This window comes from Rattus norvegicus, chromosome X, assembly GCF_021556685.1.
Source record: "Rattus norvegicus strain SHRSP/BbbUtx chromosome X, alternate assembly SHRSP_T2T, whole genome shotgun sequence".
Taxonomy (NCBI): Eukaryota; Metazoa; Chordata; class Mammalia; order Rodentia; family Muridae; genus Rattus; species Rattus norvegicus.
Genome location: NC_141554.1, coordinates 78,207,902 through 78,232,775, shown reverse-complemented (window position 1 = coordinate 78,232,775; position 24,874 = coordinate 78,207,902). Strand labels below are relative to the sequence as shown.

Below are 24,874 nucleotides of genomic sequence, written 5' to 3'. Positions count from 1 at the left end.
CTGAGTAGGTCAGGTCCTCAGAGTGAACTAGCAGGGCCACAGAATGGAGTTGCTCACCCTGCTGCAGGGAGGAGAGCATGGGGGCCATGATGCTGGCTCCAGGTACAACAGTCAAACCCAGTGGGGCAGCCAGCATTGATGGCCTGGAGCCATCAATGACCTGGAGTTCTCACTGATCCTTCTCTGGACACCTTGCCCAGACACAAAATCATGCTGACTTTGGGCAAACAACGGGATATCTGAGAGGAGTCTCCGTGATAGTCCAGTATTTATGGTGCTTCAGAAATCTGAAACCTTGAACCAGACCAATGAGTTTTTACAATAAGTATTTTCATGCAAATCCATTTGGGAAAAAATATATAATGTGTGACACACTGCAGTTTGCAATGCGATAAATAAATAAATTTGTGGTGGAGAGTTGGGAACAATGGCAGAACAGAACAACATGCATGGAGCCGAGAGAGGTAGAGACACAGTAGCAACTGCAGCAGTAACAGAGGCAGAAGCAGGACTCTGGTGGACAGGGGAGCACGTTGTTGCTAAATAGGGCTGGCAGAGTGGTGTGTAGCAGCCTGAAGGAAGGTTCACTTTCGGAATTGGCCCTCCTCAAAAGACCTTTATGATATGTGCTGCTGCCAGAGGTCATGTTGGCGTCTGTAGTCTCTGTTACTGCCAGAGGCCATGTGGATATGCATGGTCAGTGTTGGTACCTGAGTCCATGTTGATGTCCATGGTCCTTCCTGCTGCTAGAGACCATGTTGAGTATAGTTGAACTGATTTAAATTTATCCCCATCTAGCTTACAAATGAATGAGACTCAGACTGTGGTGATTTTATTTGACTTTGACAATTACTGGGGGGTAACCCCTAATCTACTTTTCTAACTTTTTGCCTGGATACTTCCTCAGTGGTGTACCCCAAATACTTGCTGTTTCTCCTGGCCATGTGCTCATGGCCCATCTCCCCTCATGGCGGCTTCCTCCTCTCTCAAGCATCCTTTACCTCTCTCTCTCCCTCTGCAACTCCCAACCAGGTAACTCAAAACCTTCCTACCTCTAGTCCCTCCAGTAATTGGCTATAGCCATTTTTATGTAGCCAATAGTTTTAAATTTAAAAAACAAGGTTTCCATGACAAAAGCTGGGAAACATGAGAATTCACTTGTACGCCTTGACCTTCAGGTACAGAATTTAGCATTAGAATACATAACGACAGACTAAACCTCAAAAATGTCTCCTTTTTTCCTAAATAAAAAAGGCTATTTCTCTTATAATAATAAACAACATACAGTATGAACAATTATAAGACAGTAGTCCCAGTCCCTAAAGTTGAAGTAAATGGTTTTGGTCATCTTATGAGTTATGGATATGTTGTCATTTTAGGGGATGATTAAAAATAATTATGGTCTTGGTCAGGGAGAAAATGAAAGAAGGAGCTTATACTAAGGAATTTTTATCTTTCCTTTCCTTTTCTCTGTCCTTTTTTCTTTTTTAGACAGAGGATGGGGGGATTGAGAAGAAAAAGGGGAAATATAGAATTATCATATAGAGTAAAAGGTAGGTTATTGAATCTATTCTTCAACTTAAAGCTATTATTATTCTTAAAAAAGTTTATTTTTGTTTACATGGCTACAGATCATTGTACATTAATACAGGTTTAAGGTTTTCACTGGTATAAATCTTTGTATATTGATACAAAATTTAAGGTTTTATATGTATAACAATATACTATATATTTTGTTTCAACTCTTAGATAGTCGTTGTGCCTAAACGACTCATTTAAAAATACAAAGTTTAGTCCCAGTCCCTTTAATAGCTGCTGTTACAAACAGTTTGGGATAATTAACTAATGCAAGTTAATAGTCAACCAATCAAACTCATGGTCTTGTCAGACATTAGTCTAGATTATCACAGAAATATACATCCTGGGTTGAGCAGATGATAAATAGCTAGATACAACAATGTTAGCTTGTTCAGATAAGAGACTCACAGAATATGGCATTTAAATTTGTTTTTACTAATTTGAAAAATTTTTGACTTTGAAACAAGTCAGCTCCTGGCAACACCCCATTCAATTTGGAAGATGAGCATTGAAAGACCTCCATTTAGAGATGGCTTCATTTGTGGCAAGCTAGCCACTGAGCAAAGAAAATGCCCTAACTTCATCTACAGACAGAATGCTATCCAGAAAGAGCAAATGGACACAGGGACATCAACTGCTGGACTCTGGCAAGAGAGGCTAAGCAAGTCCTTCATAATTTCTGCTTCACAAAAGATCCTTCAAATATTCTGGGTCATAAGGCTGAAGATGATACTCCAATAGTTTAGAGAATATGGGGACTATCCAGGCAGTCAACTGTCACTGTCATTTCTATAATTTTTGGAAGCTGCATCCCTGCACTTCCTAAAAACTCAGGTAATATTTGTCCCTTCTCAGGTCTCTGATGAGGTTGAAAACTAGATCGTCATAGTCATCCTATAAGCTTAAAACGTTTATGATTTAAGGTGGTGTTCTAGGTCTAAAAAGATGGTTTTAGGTTGATAATCCAAGATAGAATAGACGATTTTTTTTCCTTAACTTTCAAATACTATGGACTACACATTGTCAATATATATCATACCTCATAGTTTTATAATTGTTATAATTGTATTCAATTCATATTTGAAAGAAAAAGAGCCTTTTATTAAACTAAAAAGAAGAACTGTAGTGAGAATAATTTATATATTGTATGGATGTATCACCTGTCAATTAAAAAAAATCTATGGCTTTTAGAAAAGTGTAGAATAGAAGGTGGAACATCTGAGAGGCAGAAAATATTCGGGAATAGAAAGAGACACACAGAAGAGATTCACACTGGAAGATGTCATGAGACAGATAAATGGTGCTGGAGAAGGAGCTGAGTTCTACACCTGGTTCTGAAGGGAACCAGCAGTATATTGTCTTCCAGGCAGCTAGGAAGATGGTCTCAATGCTTACCTCCACATTGACACACTTTCCCCAACTAGGCTATACACAGTAGTGATTCTGAAGTTGATTTTCAGATTTTAGATTTATTTTCATGATAGAGCTATCAGAATTTGTTATCATGCTGGATTTCCTAATATCCTTGAAATCAAAAGGCAGTTTGGTACGATCCCAAGCTTTTATACTGATTATCTGTAAGAATTAACTGACCATCTTTATTTTCAATCAATCTTTTAAGACAAGACAATCTACAGAAAGAACGAAAATGAAAGTGAATTTCAAGAACTCAAATTTGAGTATTTTAGAATGTAATGTATTTTATGCATACAAGAGCAAATTTTGCTAAATTAGTTGGATAAGAAAGGGCTTCATGGTGGGAACCAAAACTCTGAGATTAAAAGTAAAAGTTTGACTCTCCAGCATCATAGATAACCTTTAAATCTAGGAAATAATGGATGAGTGAGAATAACTAAAGAGGGATCTAGGCACAGTAAAAGAAAACAAAAACAAGCTCTCTCCTTTCGCTGCTGCGTCTGCAGCCATGAGCATGCTCAGGCTACAGAAGAGGCTTGTCTCTAGTGTCCTTCTCTGTGGTAATACGCAGGTCTGGTTGGACCCCAAAGAGACCAACGAAATCGCCAATGCCAACTCCGATCAGCAGATCAGGAAGCTGATCAAAGATGGGCTGATCATACGGAAGCATGTGACTGTCCATTCCCGGGCTTGCTGCTGGAAAAATACCTTGGCCCGATGGAAGGGTGGGCATATGGGCATAGGGAAGAGCAAGAGGTGACCTGGATGAGAAGGATAAGGATCCTGCACCGGCTTCTCAGGAGATACCAGGAATCTAAGAAGATTGACCGCCATATGTATCACAGTCTGTACCTGAAGGTCAAAGGGAATGTGTTCAAAAACAAGTGGATTCTCATGGAGCACATTCACAAACTGAAGGCAGACAAGGCTCGCAAGAAGCTACTGGCTGACCAGGCTGAGACTCGTAGGTCTAAAACCAAGGAAGCATGAAAGCGCTGGGAGGAGCGCCTCCAGGCAAAGAAGGAGGAGATCATCAAGACTCTGTCCAAGGAGGAAGAGACCAAGAAATGAAGCTTCCCTCATGTCTGTACATAGTGGCCTGGCTGTGGCCTCTCGTGGATCAGCCATTAAAATAAAACAAGCTTTTGTCCTTGAAAAAAAAAAGAAAACAAAAACAAAAACAGGCTCTAGGACTAATTCTAGTGTATTCCTAAAATTTAAAGAGGAAAAATAACTGTTGTTAGTGGAGCGGGAAGATTGTGAAACTATTATTTCAATGTGTGTAATATGTTTAGAAAGGTAAAAAAATAATTATGTCAAAAGTCACTAAAAGATTGGTGCTTGATAAGTGATCAGTGGATTTATCAATTTGTATGTTATTACCTACATTGTGAGCAACCGAAGTAGAGTGGTGGAAGAAAACCCTGGTTGTACAGAGTTTAGGAATAAATTGTAAGAGATAAAAACGAAATGACAATTCCATGTACTCTTCTAGAGAGCTTAGATTTTGCTAGGAATGATGGGTTCTACCTGAAAAAGTAGTCATTTAATCTGAACTCATTAGAAGATAATTTCAGTTAAATCCTGAATGTCAATAATACTACTGTCAAGAAGGGAGGAAGTACAAACACTATTGAATCTTCAGTTTAAGCAACTGCCCTAAAAACTCCTTGCTATTTCCCACTTTTCTCCCTTTTGGCATTTAATGACTGGAATTTCTGGTGGAGTTACCTTTTAGTCTTTGCATTTTGTGTGGTTATCTGAGACCTAAGTATTTCATCCCATCACATATTTTCATCCAGTTTCAATGACTGCCATTTAGTTATCAAATTTCTGTCACCGTTTATTGAGATATTCTCACCTAGAAAGAGACAGAACAAAATTATTTCACTTAGCAAAATTCATATTCATCTTTAAAAGAACTACTCTTTTACCTTCTGCTTAATCCACATAATTGACAGTTAACAATCCCATAAGACTTATTTAATTTTATTTATGTACGTGTGTGTGTGTGTGTGTGTGTGTGCGTGCGTGTGTTGCACATGAACAAGCACATACATGCATGGAGCTGGAAGAGGCCAGGACAACATATTAGATAGCCTAGAGTTACACAAATATACACAAAAAACTATCCAACATTCTTAACTATCAGAGAAACGTGTACCAAAATTACACTCTGATCCATCTTATCCAGACTGGCTATAATCAAAATAAATAACAAATGCTGGTGAGGATGTAGGGGAAAGCATCCTATATACACTACTTATAGGTGTAAATCAATGTAGTTACTATAGAAATCGATATGGATAGTCCCCTAAAAATAAAATTTAAATTACCTTATTATACAGTTATAATAAGTATTATACAGTTACCCCAGGTATTTATCTTCAGAATTTCAAGTCAGTATGGCACTGAGAATGCCTGCTCACCCAAGCTTATTGTGGCCTTGTTCACAAATCATCAAGTTATATAGTTAGTCTAAGGGTCCTTCAATAGATGGCTAGATAATGAAATGGGCATACATACACAATGTAACCATAAAAGAACATATATTATGCAGGAAATGGGTGGATATGAAGATCATCATATTAAGCAAAATAAGCTAGGCCCAGAAAAACAAAACTCTTATGTTTTCTCCCATATACATAATCTATGCATAAATAAAATAGAGACTTGAAAGCAGAAGGAGAATTATTTAGGAAGAGAAGCAGGACCAGTAGGATGGGTGGGGGAGGGATAAGAGAGTGTGATGAGGTAACAAAGATCAACGTACATGACATATATGCAGGAGAATGTCATAATGAAACCAAATATTTTATACAATTAATATGTGTTACTGCAAAAAAATTTGTACTAAGAACATGAAAAACTGATACAGAGCTTAATTAATAAAAGATATATCAGAATCTTTCTTTCGTGCCCAAAGTAAAATGATTCATTAATGTGGAAAAATTATTTAATCCCTTTTGATGACCATAGTGTAAAACAATAACAGAAAGAAAAATTACAGAAGCTGAGGTTAAAGGGCATGAAGCAACAGCTTTAGCGAATGTTATTATATACCACCTGTTGCTTCAACTCTGCAGGATTGAAGTGCTTACTCCTCCAGCACGTGAAAGTGTTGATGGCCACTGGGTTTATACTTAGCACAGCCAGACCACTCTTGCCTGCGAAGAATTGGCTTATCCAGAGGTAAGATGCTTTATCAAGAGACAGGATACAGCCAATGACTAATCACTATGGAATTATAAAAATTTAGTCCTATTTTTCTAATTTGGGACAACTCTGTGCAACCAACCCTGACTTGAAACTTGCTTTCGGAATCAACTAATCTATTTGCTCTAAGTATCACTCTATGTCTGCAAGTTTCTACTTCCTTTGATTTCTTATAGGTACTGAACCCAAACACATTACCTAGTAAAAATTTCATGGATATATCCACTTCTCAGTTCTATTTCTGAAAAAGTCAACCTGCAACATCATCTATATATTGCTAACCGTATCTGGTCCTGTTGTATTTTACATGTTACATTTAATTATTACATAATAATAGGCCAGGTAAAATCATCATGCCCATTTTGCAAACAAGATTACTGAAGTGCAAAGTACAAAGTACAAAATAACTTATTTAATGTCCTATAGCTGATAATCAGGGAGACCATGATTTTTGTGTCAGGTACACAATCTTTTTTTTTTAAGATTTATTTATTTTATGTATATGAGTGCACTGTAGCTGTCTTCAGACACACCAGAAGAGGGCATCAGATCTCATTATAGATTGTTGTGAGCCACCATGTGGTTGCTGGGATTTGAACTCAGGACCTCTGGAAGAGCAGTCAGTGCTCTTAACCACTGAGCCATCTCTCCAGCCCTAGACCACACAGTCTTAATAATTATGTATTAATTCCTTTAATATCTTCTACAATAAAGATTGTTTTCTCAGGTATTATGTAAAAAAAAAACAGGCTGCCTGGCTCTAACTATTTTAGTTAAAATTTCCTTGAAAATTATACCGCTTAATTAAAGCATTAGGGAAGAAATGCTATCCTGAAATTAGAGAATCTGTTTTCCTTGGTCCCTTTGCTTTTCATTACAAGAGTCCATATAATTCTGTCAAAACTACTCCAATCCTTCCACCCCTCAGATCAAAATTTTTCAATAGCTTTTCATCTCACAATAAATACTAAATCCTTATATGGTCAGCTAATTTGTTTGTATTCAAAGCTTGTGTAGCTTCTCAATCAGGCTATATCATTCCTTGGAAGAAGTATACTTTCCTTCCATTAACAGCAAGCTTCATTATTTGACTTGGATGTTGCCAATGGAATATAGTACACCTGAGCAGAAAATTTTAAAAAGCACCGTATTATTCTAGTATGGCTATTGTGCCTTTTACTAAAAGAATAGCTTTTCTGTATGTAGGCTGCTCCTTTGGTTTGTTTACCTGAATGAAGACAATATAAACAGAACGATGGGGAACCCACGCAGATCATGTAAAATGGGTTCAAAAAGTGTGTTGGTGTATACCACTGAGAATTGAAGATTTGTTTTATTTATCTATCCATGTCTTCATTTATTTAAATATTTACTTTTAATTATGTGTAAGTGCATGTGCATGCATGCACATGTGTTTGTGGGTAGGCCATGTGAGTGCAGGTACCTGTGGAATCCAGAAGAGAGTGTAGGATCCCTGAAGCCGGAGTACCAGGCGGCTGTGAGTTGTTTGGGGTATATTCTGGGAAACTGGACTGAGGTCCTCTAGAAGAGTAGCAAGTGCTCTTAACTTCTGATCCATTTCTCTAGCCCTCTTTTAAATATTAGTTATTATTGAGAACATCATACATATATACAATGAACCATATCATATCATACCACCACACCCCAGTTTTCCTTCCAACTTCCTTCGAGTCCTCCCCAACAAGGTCCCTTCCCAATTTTGTGTCCTCTTTTTTTATTTTTTTTTAAATAACCTACTAAGTCCAATTTGTTCTGCCATTATATGTGTGGGTAGGGGGCCATCTACTGGAGCATGAAAAAATCTACCAGTGGCCGTGTATGTAAAAAAGATTTATTCTCCCTCCCATAGCAGCTATACATTGCCAATAGTGAGCTCCTCAGTAAAGGTGGAGCCTGGCGAGCATGCCCCCCATCTATGTGAGAATTTTGGTTAGACTGATCTCGTGCAGGTCTTGTGAGGGGAACCACAGCTAGTTTGAATTCATGAATCCAATCGCCATGCCAAGTGCAGAACTTTGCATTCCATAGCACTCTACTTTAAATGCTTTCCATGCTCTATTCCTCTTTTGATGTTCCCTGAACCTTGGTCATAAGGGTGAGAAACACGTACCATTTAGGATTAAGCACTCAGTTTGGGGATGCATATTAAAACTGCAGTATAACTCAGAGAAAGCTGAACTTCCTGAAGGTCTTCCTGAAGTATTTAAGACAAGGCCCTGTCCATCCCAGGGTGGCCTTGAACTCTATGTAGCTCATAACTTTGAACTTCTGGTCCCCTGTCCCTCTATTTCCCAAATGCAGGACTACAGGGGCAAGCCACCATACCTGGTTTATATAGTGCTTGGGACAGCACTTGGGGCCATGTGCAAACACTGAGCTGCATCCCCAGCCTGCTGACTCACATATCTTTTTATTAATGTGCATGTGTATATCTTTGTGTGAGTGTCTCCTGGGGCCAGAAGGTATTGGATCTCCTGGTGCTTGAGTTACAGGCAATTGTGAGGTGCCCAAAATGGATGTCAGGATCCAAATGTGGGTTCTCTGGGAGGTGTAAGTACAATTAACCCCTGAAATATCACTGCAGCCCCATGACCAACCATCTTTTTTTTTTTTTTGCTTCTTTTTTTTTTTTTTTCGGAGCTGGGGATCGAACCCAGGGCCTTGCGCTTCCTAGGCAAGCGCTCTACCACTGAGCTAAATCCCCAACCCCCATCTTTTTTTTAATCTTTATTAATTTGAGTATTTCTTATTTACATTTCGATTATTATTCCCCTTCCCAGTTTCCGGGCCAACGTCCCCCTAACCCCTCCCCCTCCCCTTCTATATGGGCTTCCTCTCCCCATCCTCCCCCAATTACCACCCTCCCCCCAACAATCATGTTCACTGGGGGTTCAGTCTTGGGAGAACCAAGGGCTTCCCCTTCCACTGGTGCTCTTACTAGGCTATTCATTCCTACCTATGAGGTTGGAGCACAGGGTCAGTCCATGTATAGTCTTTGGGAAGAGGCTTAGTCCCTGGAAGCTCTGGTTGGTTGGCATTGTTGTTCATATGAGGTCTCGAGCCCCTTCAAGCTCTTCCAGACCTTTCTCTGATTCCTTGAACGGGATGACCAACCATCTTAAGGAGATAGCTCTTACCTTGAAATCACTTGACTTCAATCCATACCAGTACTCACTGAAGACTAAAATCCAGATTTGAGTTCATTTACCTCATGTTGTATCAAGATCCCAGTCTTGTCCCCCCACCCCCACCCCCATCCATCATGGTCACCACAGACTATTTAGATTCAGGAATTTGATTGATGTATCTCCTCTTAACTCCCATAGAACTTGCTACATAGGGTACTATATAGCACTTAGTGTATCATAATAAAACTGCTGGTCCTTTAGTTCTAGAAAAGGTGCTATGTCTTGTATATGTCTAGCATACTATAACCAGAATATACCTCTGTGCCCATTATATGAGAGGAATTATATATATATATATATAATAAATTAGTGAATTAGTACTATTTGATTTATTTATTACACTTTTATTTTCAATACATTTTAGCACAGCAAAGCAAATACAGGTAAACATTAGTGTTCTTTACACAATAGCAGACAAGAGGGAAGCCAGCCACAACTTAGTGCTTTGTCAGTTGTTACATATTTGTTTAACATCTGAAGTTAGATCACTTTACTGATGAATTTTTTCAAGCTTTCAAGGAAAAGTCTATATCTATAGCTATATGCTATATATTCTCTTTCAGACAATGCAACAAGATGGAGAGAGTCCTAAAACACGTTGTAACACTATCAAAACTCTTACAGCACAAAGTACAACAGGGACAGCAAGTGGTCAATCACATTCACGTTACTGGACAGTATTATTAAAACAATGGAAACTTTTCAAGGTACCAAACAAGAACTAAATATGAAAAATACGTAACTGGAACTGGAACACAAATATCAAATACAATACACAACCCCCCCCCAACACGCCCACTCCCAATACACGAGAACCAGGGCTCTAGGCCTGGACATACAAGGCCTCACTGACACGTTAATCTATCGCAAGTTACGAACAACCAGTGGTCGGCGCCCAGCTTCAGCTCTATTGGCCTCATCTTCCAACGCCTCCCTGTACTGGTCTGGCCAGTCCTGTGGCTCCTTTCTGTGGATTCGGGCCACATATCGCAGGGCTTTCATCTTGGAGGTTTCCAGGCGGGCTCTAGGGCCCCATACAAAATCATACTGCACCGGATCACTGTCAGGAACCCGCAAACTGTCTATGTAGCGCTGACTCAAATACCTACAGGTAATCACATGCTTTCTCCCATTTTGAACCCCCAAGCCCCTCAGAAAGGCCCAGACTGCAGACTCCCTAGCATGGTTGCCCATTATGAAGATGAAACTCAGAACCTGCATTAAGAAATTGTTGCCGGGCCTGTTTGGACTGTCCATAATCTCTTCCATATCTTCCATTTCTCTTCGGTTGTACAGGGTGTAGGAGTGGTTCCTGGGATCAAGGACCACTAGCTCTGTCCCATACACGTGGTTTAGGGTGCGAGCAGCCCGATTCAGGAGGTCAGGGAACACTTTGCTACACTCTCGACCAATGTAATACAGGATTCCCTTCTTTGGTATAGGCAGCTTAGTTGAATCCATCAGCAGAAATAACTGAACCAATTTCCTTGACTTGCTCTCTAACCTTGACTCAGGCCAAGAATGAGGAGAATATTTTGAGGGACAGCCAGGAGCATCTGAATCGGAAGCCAGTAGTTCTGGAGAAACTTCTTGAAAAAGGGGCCTCCTAAAGTGAGGAACAGCTCGCCAGTTATTAGGAACATCTCGCTCAGCCTCTTCCTCCAGAGCTTCATTGTACTGTGCTGGCCAGTCCATGGGGTCTTTGTTATAGATCCTAGCCATGAACTTCAGAATTTTCATCTTGGTGGTTTCTACGTGGGATCGTGGGCCCCAGTAAAACTCATACTCGACTGGTACACAGTCAGTTATCGGCCTGTAGTCCAAGTAACGCTGCCACACAAACTCTACAGACAGAAGTCTCTTCGGGTTCCCAAAAACAGAAAGCCTTCTTTCACGCTGCACTCCGAATCTCCAGAGCATCTCCCAAATATCGGCTTCTCTGGCTTGGTTGCCATTTAGGAAAATCTGTCCCAGAATCATCATCAAGAGGCCCATCTTTGGCCCATTTGGGATGTCTTCTAACCCTTCAAAGGGCACTGGTCCCAGTTTGTTGAGCAGGATGTAGGTGTGCTCCTCAGGGTCTAGCTCCTTCAGTTCAAACCTAAAGATGCACTCCAGGTGGGCCGCTGCTCGTCTGAGGATCTCTGGGAACTGGTTGCGATATTCTTGGACAATGAATTCTCTCATTTCAGATTCCTTGATAGGGTACTTGGTCTGATCCTTCAGTAGCAGAAACTGCAACAATTCTGCTACATTTTGCTCCATGGGATCCTGAGGCTTCAGGGTAAGAGCAACGTGGGCGGTGCCCAGGCCCATAATGGTAATGGAGTTGGAATTCTCACTGTCTCTCAGGACCTGGAAATCCAGGAAGCCTTCTGCACGCTTTGGGCGTACAGACGGATCATCAGCCTTTTGCAGAGCAAGGGATGTGCACTTGCATAAGTTCATGCCCACAGAAGCACCACAGCTCAATGCTTCCTCAGGGTTTTCATCTTCAATGGACGACCCAGAAGCGCTAGGGCCCTCTGCAGCTAGGGGCATCTGCGAGATGCTCGACTCCTCCTCCAGGTCATGCAGCCCCGAGGTGCTCGGGCCCTCCCCGCAGGGAAGCAGCTCACAGGTGTCGGATCCCTCCGCGCAGGGCGCCAGCGAGCTGCAGAAGCCCTCAGCAGAAATGGATGACAGGGACGTGCTCAGGCACTCGGCTGAGGGGCTGGGGCTCTCACAGGCAGCTGATCGCACTGGGGTGCGCCGTCCTTTTCTGGAGGTGGACCGCACCTTGACGCTACATCCCTCCAAGATAATGGGCGGCACCCAGGTGCTCTGGACCTCACCGGAGGGGGGCGGCATGGAGGTGCTGAGTCCCTCAGCGGAGGGGGGCGGCACGGAGATGTCGGATTCCTCCGAAGCCGAGAACAGCACAGAGATGCTCAGGCCCTCACTGGAGGTGGGCGGCAGGTTGATGCCCAGTCCATTAGAGGCAGTGGGCGGCACCGAAGTGCTTGGAGCCTTACTAGCGGGGGAGGGCTCGTTGATACCCGCTCCCTCCGAGATGGTGGGCGACACGGAGATGCTCAAGCCCTCACCAGAGGGCAGCGGCTCGGAAATGCCAGATTCCTCGGAGAAGGTGGGCGGCACCGAGGTTCCCGAACCCTCACCCAGGGTGGGCTGCACGTTAGGGCCCTCATGAGATTGGGGCTGCTCGGAGATGCTCGCCCCTTCTGAGATAGTGAGATGCTCAGAGGCCTTTGAGCCCTTAGGAGCAGTGGGCAGCACTGGGGTACTCGCGCCCTCCGAGGCGGTGATTGACGCAGCAGCGTTCAGCCCCGCGGAGACTGCAGGAGGCCGGCGGGTGCCCCGACCCTTCCTGGAGGTGGGCAGCTGGGAGGTGTTCCGCCCCTCGGAGGTGATGAGCTGCCCAGGGGCGCTTGAGCCCTCTGAGGCGGTGGGCGGCACAGAGGTGCTTGAGCCCCCCCGGGGGGTGGGCAGCACGGAGGTGCCAGGGCCCTCAGTGGCGCCGAGGCCCTGAAGGATCTGAGGATCGCTGCGATCCCGGGGGACGGCTGGCCCTGGCACGGCAGCAGGGCGACCCTTCCCGCTGTTTTTGCGCCCATTGGCCCTTCCACCGCGGCGGCGGCGCGAATTCTGGCTTACCAGCGACATGGTCCTGTCGACCAGTGTGTTGAAGCTGACACTGACAGGCCCGCGATCTCACAGACAAGGGCGCGAGGTTTGTAGGTGCCTCTGCACGGAACCGCTGCTACAGCAGGAGTGATGCTGCCGCCAGCCCCGAGCAAGTCACAGGAGCAGAAATTAGAGGTGGTGGGAAAGAACGAAGGTTCTAGCCAGCAGTGAACGCAGACTAGTCTCAGGATACTCGCCTCTCACACCCCGCCTTCTGCCGCAGTCCGCGCAGGCGCAGTTGGGCTCTGCGACAAGGCGACCCCGCCCCGCCCAGCCCCTCCCGTGGGTTTGCGAAAGTGGACCTGGTGATTCTGCACCAAAACTGCGCAATGGCAGGAGGGAGGCTTGGGTGGGTGAGACAAGGAGCTTGGAGAAGATGGCTAAATGGAGGTAATACTAGCTATTTCTCAAGAGTCAGGGTACCTATTAAAAGGTTTCTACCCAAGTGTCAGGTACTTAATAGATTTTCAAAATTGGCAGTTAGTATCCTTAGGATTTGCATATTCCTCCAAACTGTTTATGGGGGAAAATGTGCATGGTGCATGGAATGGTGCAGCTTTCGTCCCTTCCCTTGTCTCCTGTCGTTTTCTCTATTGAAACCTCTAATGCCTCTCAAATTACTGCCAGCTATAAGAGCCTGCCCCTTCTCCAAAAGACCAAAGGGCTGGGGCTTAGCTTTACATAAGAAACCTGTAGCTAGCTAGACATTTTCACTGTGCACAGTCCCAACTCTTACCAATATAGGAAAATGTAATCTCTTTTGTGGGGTCCTGCAATAGTGCTATTCCAACCACACCCAAAATTAATTATCCTAGGACAGTTAGCCCCATGGCGTCTATTAGGAAAACTCGCTGTAAACTGCAATTAGCGTGGTTTACGGAAGCAAGTCTTTGGGAAGGTTTCTATTAGTTACCGAGGAGCTACTGGAATATGAGCCACAGTTAAAGTGCAGGAAACTGTCCAGAATAAGACAGATAATGGATAAAGGGAAACATTTGGTTTCCTTATAGACCCTCGTGGTAACCTATGCTGCCAGTATTCTGTATGTTACTGTGAAGTTAATCTTGTATAGTTTTGTGCAATACCAACTGGACAGCATATGATGCCATATTCCAACAACATTTTGTTACCCACCTTGCATTCAGCACATGGGTTCACAAAATTGATTATGGGCCTAGCACACCATTACATAAATATGTGTGTCTGATTAACCTCTGAATCTTGGTTAATGTCTATGGTTAGGAGAGCAGGATCATCTTCATAAGTGAGACTTGTGGGAGAGTTTTCCAAGAGAGATGGATTCTGCTACAAACTACTAAGATCAAGCTGGCCAGAAACAAGCCTAGAATGCAGTTAAAATGCCATGTTTTGTTCTGCCTCAGCTGAAGGCACACATCGATTGGGGAACTGAGTGAGTGCTCCTTGTTGTCCTTATTAGTGTGTGTTAGAGCTCATGTTTCCTAATGACTGTCAAGCACACACCAAAAAAAAAAAAAAAAAAAAAAAAAAAAAAAAAAAAAAAAAAAAGGAGTTCTTCTATGGGTCTGCACTAGAATTCCTAGAGATCACAATTTAAATAAAGTTGTTAATTTAATAGCCATACACAAAATTATACCATGTACTATAGAATAGTCATATAGGGAACACTCAGAGGTGGTCACATTATTTGAAAAATAAACACTGTCATACATTTGGCCTATTTCTGTTCCTTCTTATCATGACATAGCTATATTTCAGTGAAGGACCACCTGCTCTATCATAACCACTCACAGGGACACTTTTCCAGAGGGTTCATTTGTACAGTTTTAACAGCCTTTAGGATTCCTCCCTAGAGGCACAGGAGCACTGGAACCCCACCACATTTCTTCCCAGGTCAGCTTGAGCACTGCTATTTTCGTGGTTGTACGTGAGGTAGGTGTCTATTGAGAAACAGCAAACACAACTTGGCAAGGGCTGGACCATATATGAAAGTAGAATTATAATCCACAACTGTTAGAAACCTTTTCAGAAAAGTGACACTTGGATCTACAATAAACCTTCCTGGACACTCACCTGCTGCAAACTAGACCTTGCATGATGTCACTTTGCTAACATTAGCAATGATCTAGGGAGCTAAAAGTAAACTTCTGTAACAATCAGCCCCAAAGGACCAGGACTTGATTAATAATTAACGACTTCCATAATTTTGTGTATTCTTCTAACTTAGGTCCAAAAATAAACAGTCAAATGTACAACTCTGAGAAATCACGCAGGATGGCCCATTTCTAGTTAGCTGGCCTGCAGCTTCCCCAAGTTAAATGCCAATCTGTACACACCAGAATGTACAGATACCCAGTCTGTTCACGTCAACCTGTACATACCATACTTTCCCATTATAACATTTTCTCACTCCTTTTTCTGCCATTGAGTCTCTGCTGAAACAAAAGTAACAGCGGTTGTCTCCTTGCCACAATAAGCCCTGAATAAAAACTCTTTGCACACTGTGTGATCTTTTATTACTTGCACTATCTCTCATTTTAGGATGGCTCAAAAACACTTATATTGGAACTGGGATGTGGCTCAGTGGTAGAATACTTGCCTAGTGTAAGTGAAGCCCTGAGTTTGATCCTCCCCCTCCCTCAAACACACCCAGAAAAGCAACATTGATTAGAAATGCCCTTCAAGTACCTGCCAAAGTTTTATTGCTAATAATGTTTAGTAGGCCTTGCAAATAGCTATAAGTTGAGCGTTTGGATTGAAAATCTCCTATCCTAACATCAGAGAGCTGTTAAGAGTTCTCCATGGAATCTAATATGGTTCTGAGTAAGAGCCATCTTGGTGGTAACATTTAAGAGCTTTGATTATTTAATATGGCAGCCCGCTTTTCAATGGCTGTTAGTCAGTTCCGATTGAGTGTTATATTGAGTTGGTACTGTGAGAAGTTAGGCTTTGGAAGAACATTTAAGTTGAGTATGCACTGCATTTTCTTACCTATTCATATTGCCAGTCATGGTGGAAATACATAATTAAGTGCCTCTAGCCACTTAAACATTGTGTATAATCATAATCATCTCATAAATGTTATATTTTTATTTTGATAATTCTTCAGGTTTTGTTAGTATTGGATTTGGATTATGGTTCTGTGAGACAGGGTTTTACTATAATAGGCCAAACTTACCAGGAATTTGTGATCCTTCTGCCTCAGTCTCCAGAGTCCTAAGCTTACACATATGTGCCTCCATGCTTGGTTTGGGTTACAACATTTTTAAGATTTTAAGTCTGTGGCAAGGAGACAACCGCTGTTACTTTTGTTTCAGCAGAGACTCGATGGCAGAAAAAGGAGTGAGAAAATTTTGTAATGGGAAAGTATGGTATGTACAGGTTGACGTGAACAAACTGGTATCTGTACATTCTGGTGTGTACAGATTGGCACTTAACTTGGGGAAGCTGCAGGCCAGCTAACTAGAAATGGGCCATCCTGCGTGATTTCTCAAAGTTGTACATTTGACTGTTTATTTTTGGACCTAAGTTAGAAGAATACACAAAATTATGGAAGTTGTTACACCAATCAAGAGTATCTCAGTTATGATGCCGGTTACATAGTCTGCATGCACATTTCTTAAATAGTATTTAAAATGTATTGAGTCTTTATTTATTTGATGGCAGTAGTTAATAATAGTTTAATCTAATTTGAAATAAGTTAGATCACAGAACTTAGATGTACTTATGAACAAAAGAGTTACCGTAGAATCCAGCCTAGCCTGAATGCTATGAATAGAAAAGAAAAAAAGAAAGGAACTCTAGCCTTAGTAATGATGACTGTGGTTATTTTTATTAAGACTGTCCAACCCAAATGCCTAACAGTGTGATCTTCTTTCTCCTTAATACATTCCACCATTGTATGTCCCCTGCTTGCTTGTAGGGAGCGGCACATATAGATAAAAAGATGGCGCTGACATCCGGTGGTCGTTTGTGGTAAACAACCTTACAGCGCATGTGTTGGCATACCTCTGGCATCTACAAGGCCGGGGTGATATTCATGCTAATGAGGTATTTCATGCTCCATCAATCCCTAGAGGACAAATATACAGCCATAGCCTGTTTTGTATATAAGGCTAGTGCCTTTGTTGCTCGGGGTCCCCGTATCAACAATGAGGTGCTCCTACAATAAAGGCTGTTGAGAAGAATCCGACAGTGTTGGGTCTTCCTTGCTGGCCGAGGTGGGCGTGACACTTGCTGACACTTGTCAATAGTACACTGCCAGAGCAGTCTGTCTGCCAATGGATATGTAGGTAACACTGAGCATGGTACAATTTTCTGAAACAAGGAATGGATACAATAACAGAGTAGGAGTCAGAAGTCACAGAGAGCCAGTGCTGGGGGGGTTTGGTTGTTTCTTGGATGACATCTTGTCCAAGGAGATAGCAAGAAAGGAAGAAGTGAAATAGATGCCATAAATTCATCCCAAAACAACTTTTTAAAAAAGCACGTGGAAAGGTTTATTTTTATATAGTGTAATTGTTTATATAATATGAAGTATTAAACAATAAGACGATTAATTTCAAAGAAGCCAATTGCTTAATGAGAGAGAAATAACTAGAAAACATTTAAAACTGTGTACTGTAAATTAATACTGTGTGCTATATGACAAAAGCAAGGAAAGCAACATCACTTCGCATGGCCAGGCCAGGGTGCACAGAATAGGACATGGCTCAATCAAATGACTTTGAAGGTTCTAAAGCAGCACACAGCACTTACAAATGATTCCACACCAAGAACGACACAGAAATCTAAAAATAAGAGCACACTCTCAGAAATCGTAAGTCGATCCATGCATATTTAGGGAAGACTAGATGGTGGTGGCGTATTGCAAAGCCAGAGAGCAGGATGGAACCTCATCCGTGAAAGGGATTTTATGCTAAGAAGAAATTGAATTTTATTCTGAAGTACTCACTTGTTTCTTTACACGTCGGAAAATGCCATGCTTTTCAAATATAGCTATACATAACTTTGGCCAACCTAGCTCCCAGAAAGCAACATCATGTTCAGGTTGAGGGTCCACTACATTCGCTTGCAGAACCTTGGATATTGTATGTACTTCAGACAGGAAATACCAGTTCATTGAATTCTGCCTGAAGCATTGCTGAAACTATGTATAAAAATGTTAAATTAACGCAGTGTGCAGAGACAAATCGCAAATTCAGTTCCTATTCTAAAAATATCAAAGTAGTCGTAATGTCAATGAGCAGAGCTCAGCTATATATGCAAAACTTATACAAAAAACAATGACTACAATTAAAAATAATAATTACATGTAAAGATGCTGATTTTTTATTTTACCTTTTCTATATATGCATTTACATACAGAGACATAAGCAAAAAAAATCAAATAACCTTTAGAAGCAATCTATAAAAATGGGTGGACATATCTTGTACTAGTTTTAAAATAATGTTCTTTTAAAGCAGAATATAGTGCAAAAAGAGTACGTAACAAGTAACATTTCTCTATTATTTACTGTAAAACATCATATTTACATGTTATGAAGATAATGAAAATGTCCTTACGGACTAGATTATATCAATCATCCGCATTGATGTTTACAGTGATTTTCTTTTCTTGGTAAAAGAACTATCACTATGGCAAGATTTGGTGACTTGAACTGGAAAATTAGAATTTGAACAGAAAGGTGCTATCCTAGGGCATGAGGAAAAGTGACAATAGAGGATTATGTTGACAGTCAATTCAGGATTAAATCATTTAGAGTATTGAAAATTCAAGGTACACAGCCTGCTGATTCTTCATGAAGAACTTTTCCTTCCCCCTCCCTCCTTCCCTCCCTTCTTCCCTTTCTCCCTGTACCATCTCCCTTTTTCCGTTTTGTTTTCTCTTCAGTTTGTCCACATTTGCAAGAGTGCCAGAGTGATTCAATCTAACTTCCAGATCCCGAAGTGAGATTAATGTTTAAACTGAGAGCCAAGGACATGAAGGTAATTCAAGATAAGGTGTGGTCCTGCCCACTCTAACCCATCCTTGTCTCATTCTATGAGGTGATCTGACAAGTTTTTGCAACTGTGAAACATCTTTCCAAGACACGAGTGTCCCCAGCATAGATTCCCAGGGGAATTCCCATTGTTTGAACACATCCAGTCAGTGCCAGGTAGTCATAACTTCCTAGCTTTTGGTTAACTTAGGGTTGGCACACAGTCCCTTAATTCTCAATATTTCAGCTTCATATATTCTGTATTGCAAAAATAATTAGTGAATTCTAATTTCAGAATGACTGAAAGAAAAGAAACATTTTGAGACAGGGTTTCTCTGTGTAGGCCTGGCTGTCCTAGAACCTGCTCTATAGACCAGGCTGGTCTTGAACTCAGACATTCACCTGCCTCTGCCTCCCAAGTGCTAGGATTAAAGGCATGCACCACCACCGCTTGGCTAAGAAATTTCTATATGATAAAAATTCAATTACTTTTTAAAAAATTTATTTATTTTATGAATATGAGTTCTGTAGCTGTCTTCAGACACACACCAGAAGAGGGCATCAGACCCCATTACAGATGGTCGTGAGCCACCATGTGGGTGCTGGGAGTTGAACTCAGGACCTCTGGAAGAGCCACCTCTCCAGCCCAAAAATTTAATTACTTTTAATGTACAGTATCTTCATAAGCTTAAAACACACACACAAAAGGGGTGTGTGTGTGTGTGTGTGTGTGTGTGTGTGTGTGTGTGTGTGTGTGTGTGTGCGCGCGCGCATGCGCGTGTGCGTGCATCTTGTCAGAATCATAACTTTTGTTTTGGAATCATAAATATCATTTTGGAAAAAGAAAACTTAAGCTGGACATGGTGTTGCACACTCTTAAATCCCAGAACTTGAGAGGCAGAGGCAGGCAGATCTCTGAGTTTGAGGCCAGCCTAGTCAATAGATCAAGTTCTAGGACAGTCAAGGTTACACAGAGAAACCGTGTCTTTTTAAACACCTGCATCCCCCAAGAAAGAACCAAAACAATTAAATAATTCCTTATGATACTGTGCTATACTCATAGATCAGAGAGGCTTCATCCAGCAACTGATAGGAGGAGATGCAGAGACCCACAGCCGAGCATTAGGCATAGCCCAGGGAATCCTGTAGAAGGGTAGGGAGAAGGATTGTAGGAGTCAGAGGGGGTCAAGGACACCACAACAATATGGCCCACGAATCAACTAAGCAGGGCTCATAGGGGCTCACAGAGACAGAACCGACGATCATGGAGTCTGTATGGTTATAACCTAAGCCCTCTGCATATATGCTATGCTTGTATAGTTTGTGTAGTAGGATTCCTAACTATGGAAGTTGGACTATCTCTGACTCTTTGGCCTCCTCCAGCCTTAATATGAGGGCTTGTGCCCAGTCTTTTTTTTTTTTTTTTTTTTGGAGCTGGGGACCGAACCCAGGCAGGGCCTTGTGCTTGCTAGGCAAGTGCTCTACCACTGAGCTAAATCCCCAACCCCGCTTGTGCCCAGTCTTATTGTAACTTGTTATACCATATTCGATTGATAATCCCTAGGAAGCCTGTTCTTAAAAAGGCCACATTCTTTAATTCTCAGCCTTAGCAAGTGCTGTGCCATATGCAGCACTGTTACTAGTCAGGAAGGTTTACTGTTTTTTAATATAGAAATTCATTTATTTTTATTTTATGTGCTTGAGTGTTTTGCCTCGAATGTATGTTTGTGGACTGCCTATGTGCCTTGTCCCTGAGGAGGTCAGAAGAGGGCACTGGATCCTGTAACTGGAATTAAGGACAGTGGAAAACTGCCATGTTGGTGCTTGGGATCTTCCTCTGGAGAAAACAGCCAGTAAGCACTCTTGACTGTTGAGCCATCTCTCCAGCTCCAGTTAACTGGTTTCTACCTGGCAGTGACTATCAGTAATAATACGTTGTCAAAAGAGGCCACCCCCTAGCTGAGACAGTCCATTCAAACAACTAGAAAGGGAGTAACTTCATTGACAACCAGGACACAGGTATCTCCAAATGAAACTAGGCCAGTTTTATAGCTAAGCAGACAGTAGTCACCTTTATTATCCTTTCCCCAAGCACATGACTTCCTAAAAGGATTCATTTACATTATGAATACTTCCTGAGATTAGGGATGATTGGATATCTCTGTCCAATAGATGTAGGCAGTGTTGTCTATTTTGGAACCCAACCTACTAATAAAATGTGGTATAGAGCGGTTGTCTGCTAGGAAGGCTTACTTCTGCTACCGCTAGTTCCTTAAGTACTGAAGTGAGGGTCGGCTAGCGTCAATTAGAGGCAGGCACAAAGTTAAGACTTTCTGAAATAGAAACCCGCTATCATACTCTAACTCAAAAAAGCATTGGAGCTTGCCTACTGCTTTAACAGGTGTCATCTAAGGGAACTCCTCTTTGTCCCTCAGAGCCTTCTGTCACCTCCCCTTTCTTCTCCAGGCTCACAAGTAAACAGAACCTTCCCTGTGAATGGTTGGTTTGGCTTCAAAGTGGGATAGCACATTGTTTGCAGTACCCGTGATTTGAACCAAACAGGGTATTGTTTATCAGAACTAACAGGCAACATTTGACTCTGAGTCCACTTCTCGTTAGTTTTTATTAAATCGAGAGCAGGCACAACTCATTGAATTGTTTTCATGTTAGCCATCAACGCTAGTATAGAAGACTTCTGTTCGGCAGACTTCATGAGAAAAAAAAGGGATGGGCTGAATTCAGCCTCCTTTAGACTTTCCACATGATCATGCTACACAACACACCCAACCTAGCCAACTGAGGAAACTGACTTTAGCTATTTATATTAGCTGTTTGAACAGTCTCTTATGAGGCCTTATATGAGGTAGCAGGCCTCCAGACTTTAACATCACAGCAGCTAAACCCTCAGAAGTAGAAAGTGGTTAGCAGGAGCCAGGCAGTAAAGGGGTCTGGAGAAAGGATGGACAAGGGTGACTCACGATCGCAGCTAGATAAAAGGAATTAGCTCAAGGGATCTAGTATACAACATGATAACCATTGTTGATAACGATATATTGCAATCTTGAAAAATTAGGAGAGGGAGATGGAGAGGAAGATAGCTCACCGTGAATACCAATTGTTCCTTTTCAGCTCCAGTTATGAAAAATGGCTCCTAACTAGATGCTTCCTTTTTGCTGGGTTCCATATTTAAGTACTTATGAAAAAACTGAGCAAGTTCTAGTACTGCAGGCATTAACAATCATGCCTGATATTTAAAAAAATGTTTTAAAATAGCTGGTCACACGCACACACACACACACACACACACACACACACACAGAGAGACAGAGACAGAGAAAGAGACACAGACACAGAGAGAAAGCACAAAAATTATCTTCATCACTATCATGATGATATCCTGCTGAGTTTTCCCACAGAGGACAGCAGTTTTCTTCACACAACCCCTCCCCTCTGGTTTTCCACACCAAGCCTAAGTTCCTACCTTAGCTCCACACAGTGTCCTGGTTTGAAAAGCAGTCTATAACAAAGCCCAGCATGCAACTAGTGGTTTGGACTATCTGTGCAGATAGACGGTCATCTCTGTGGAGTCCTCAGAGGAACAGGATAAAATTTGTTATCTTTGGTCAACTTCAGGTTTGACAGAAGCAATGAAGGATTCACTGGAAAAAGGGTGAGATCGATGCCGTCTGGAGCAGCAAACTGAAGTGCAACCAGTCAGCTCTTTACAAAGGTACCCACTCCAGTTAAACTGAGGAAACTGGCCTCAGCTTTATTTTGTGACATTTGGCACTACATCCACAGGGATGAGGATTTCTGCTCCTCTCAGAGAGCCTCAAAGAGTCAGTACAATTGCAGAGAGATCCTCTCATCATGGTCCATTATGGGGTCAGCAGGCAAGCCACTCCTGATTGAGAGGCAGGCATTCTCTACCCTATTCAGGCCCACGGCCTACCTAGTATGAAACGTAGGCAGGCTTACTGACTCCCCTCTTTAGATTGTCACCTCAAAGCAATTCCAATTGTGTGAGTGTTTGCAAAACATGGTGCTACTACTTGCCAGTTTCATGAGACCGGAGTACACAACAGCACAGAATATACATATCTAACTGATGCATACACATCCCAAAATGTAAGTCCCAATCATGTACCATTTCCACTAAATCTTTTTCCTTTGGATCAGATGAACTCCTTATCATAACCCAATTTTCTCCTTTTATCTTTCCTACTTGCTAGTTTCGGTAATGTAATTGTGTTTTTCCCTAAAAGATAACCACGAGGTGGCAGTAGCACACAATAAATTTCCTGTTACCAACAGAGGTCTTCATGCTGACAGTGGGAAATTACGGGGCTAAAGGGGGTGTGGGCTGTCTTAACATGGAGTCATGAAAGATAACAGAAGGGAACCGACCGAAAAGAAAGGGAATGCGGGATCTTCACGGGGAGAAGAGAATCAGGGTAAGATGAAAGACACATTTATATGTGTAGGTGATGTTGAGAAGCATGAGGGAATGTCTGGAGGCCAGTAGTAGCCTGGGGTCTTCTAGCCCAGGGCTTTTCTTACTTAGGATTAGAAAATGTTCAGTACAGTTTCACAGTGGATATACAATGCCTAGTGCCTGAATAGCTACAAGTCTCTATGTGCTACACCTGTAATAACTGGATATATACATATCTGTGTTTGGAATTATCAGGCTTTTTAAAACTTACCCCACAACCAACACGTTTTTGACCTAATGGATTCTAACCTCTTCTGAATAAGTAAATAACATTCAACCAATATACAGAAACCAGATCTTTAATTCAGTTACAAAGTGAGAAGCATTAAGAGGCGGAAGGGGAAATGGGGATAGAATGTTCTAAGGTCTTCACGCTATTTGGGAAGAAGTGAAAGGAGCCATTTAAATTAGGAAGTCAATAACACACAATAATAAGTATAAAGATGAGGCTGTGTTTCTGTTATATGTATAATATAGTAATATTCAAATGTCTTTCAAAATTAGACGCTTAAAACAACTATCATATAAGCATGAGTGGGCAAGAGTAACTGGGCATGGGACAAATTCTTTTGGACACGGTCCGGCTGCAATTACTCCACAGCATGTGGTGTCTGAGGGAATTACTCAATCTACAAAGGAGTACAAAGGATGAGCTAGCAAGGGTCACATGTATGGCAATGTTCATACATTAAGTGATGACTCTTCAGCCTTATTACGGGGTACTCTGGGCATCAGTAGGTTGTTCTCTCAGGATCGTCAATGTCTTATATAATGACCAACTTCTCCTAGAACAAAACTGAAACTTCTAGATTTAAGACTGGACTGCCTGGTTGGGCCTTAGTGGCAAAGGATGTGTGTGCCCAGTCCTGCTAGGGCTGAATGTCCCAGGGTGGGGTGGTCCACAAGGGGGTAGACTTCCCCTTCTCAAGGGTGTAATTGAGGAAGGGGTCTGTAAGGGTGGGACTGGAAAGGGGGTTTTAATAGGGTTATAAAGTGAATCAAAATAGATTATTGAAGAAAAAAAAAGACTAAGCCTGGAGTCTCCACATTTTTTGCTATGCTTTTTTCCCCCTAAAGCAAGTAACAAAGACAGCATAGATTAAAGATGTAAAGGAGACTGGCCGCCTCCTCCTCCTTCCCCTTCTCTTCCTCTTCTTCCTCCTCCTCTTCCTCCTCCCTCTTCTTCTTCCTCTTCCTCCTCCTCCCTCTTCCTCCTCCTCTTCCTTTTATAGTACTGTATATTGAACCTAGGATCTCCATATGCATATCCCTGGCCCTGTGGGAATGTTTTCCTGAGAAATGTTGTTTTAAATTTG

At 41.9% G+C, this 24,874-nt stretch overlaps 2 protein-coding genes and 1 pseudogene across 13 annotated transcripts in view; 1 reads left to right on the top strand and 2 right to left on the bottom strand.

Annotated features, from left to right (window-relative positions):
* The window catches only part of Pbdc1 (polysaccharide biosynthesis domain containing 1), a 217,252-nt gene that overhangs the window by 168,809 nt on the left and 23,569 nt on the right, over positions 1 to 24,874 (bottom strand). For 11 of the 12 annotated variants that reach the window (XR_015646370.1, XR_015646368.1, XR_015646364.1 and 8 more), the window contains exon 6: positions 4,726 to 4,855. The gene's annotated coding sequence lies outside the window, so the exon portion shown is untranslated. Of the gene's footprint in view, positions 1 to 1,599; positions 3,847 to 4,725; positions 4,856 to 24,874 lie in introns of those variants that run through there. The other variant, XR_015646359.1, reaches the window with a different exon arrangement.
* Positions 3,476 to 4,137, top strand: Rpl19-ps22 (ribosomal protein L19, pseudogene 22; annotated as a pseudogene).
* Magee1 (MAGE family member E1) lies at positions 9,759 to 13,306 on the bottom strand. Its single transcript, NM_001079891.1, has one exon. It carries the CDS (start codon positions 13,080 to 13,082, stop codon positions 10,281 to 10,283), a length of 2,802 nt encoding a protein of 933 aa, NP_001073360.1. The 5' UTR covers positions 13,083 to 13,306; the 3' UTR covers positions 9,759 to 10,280.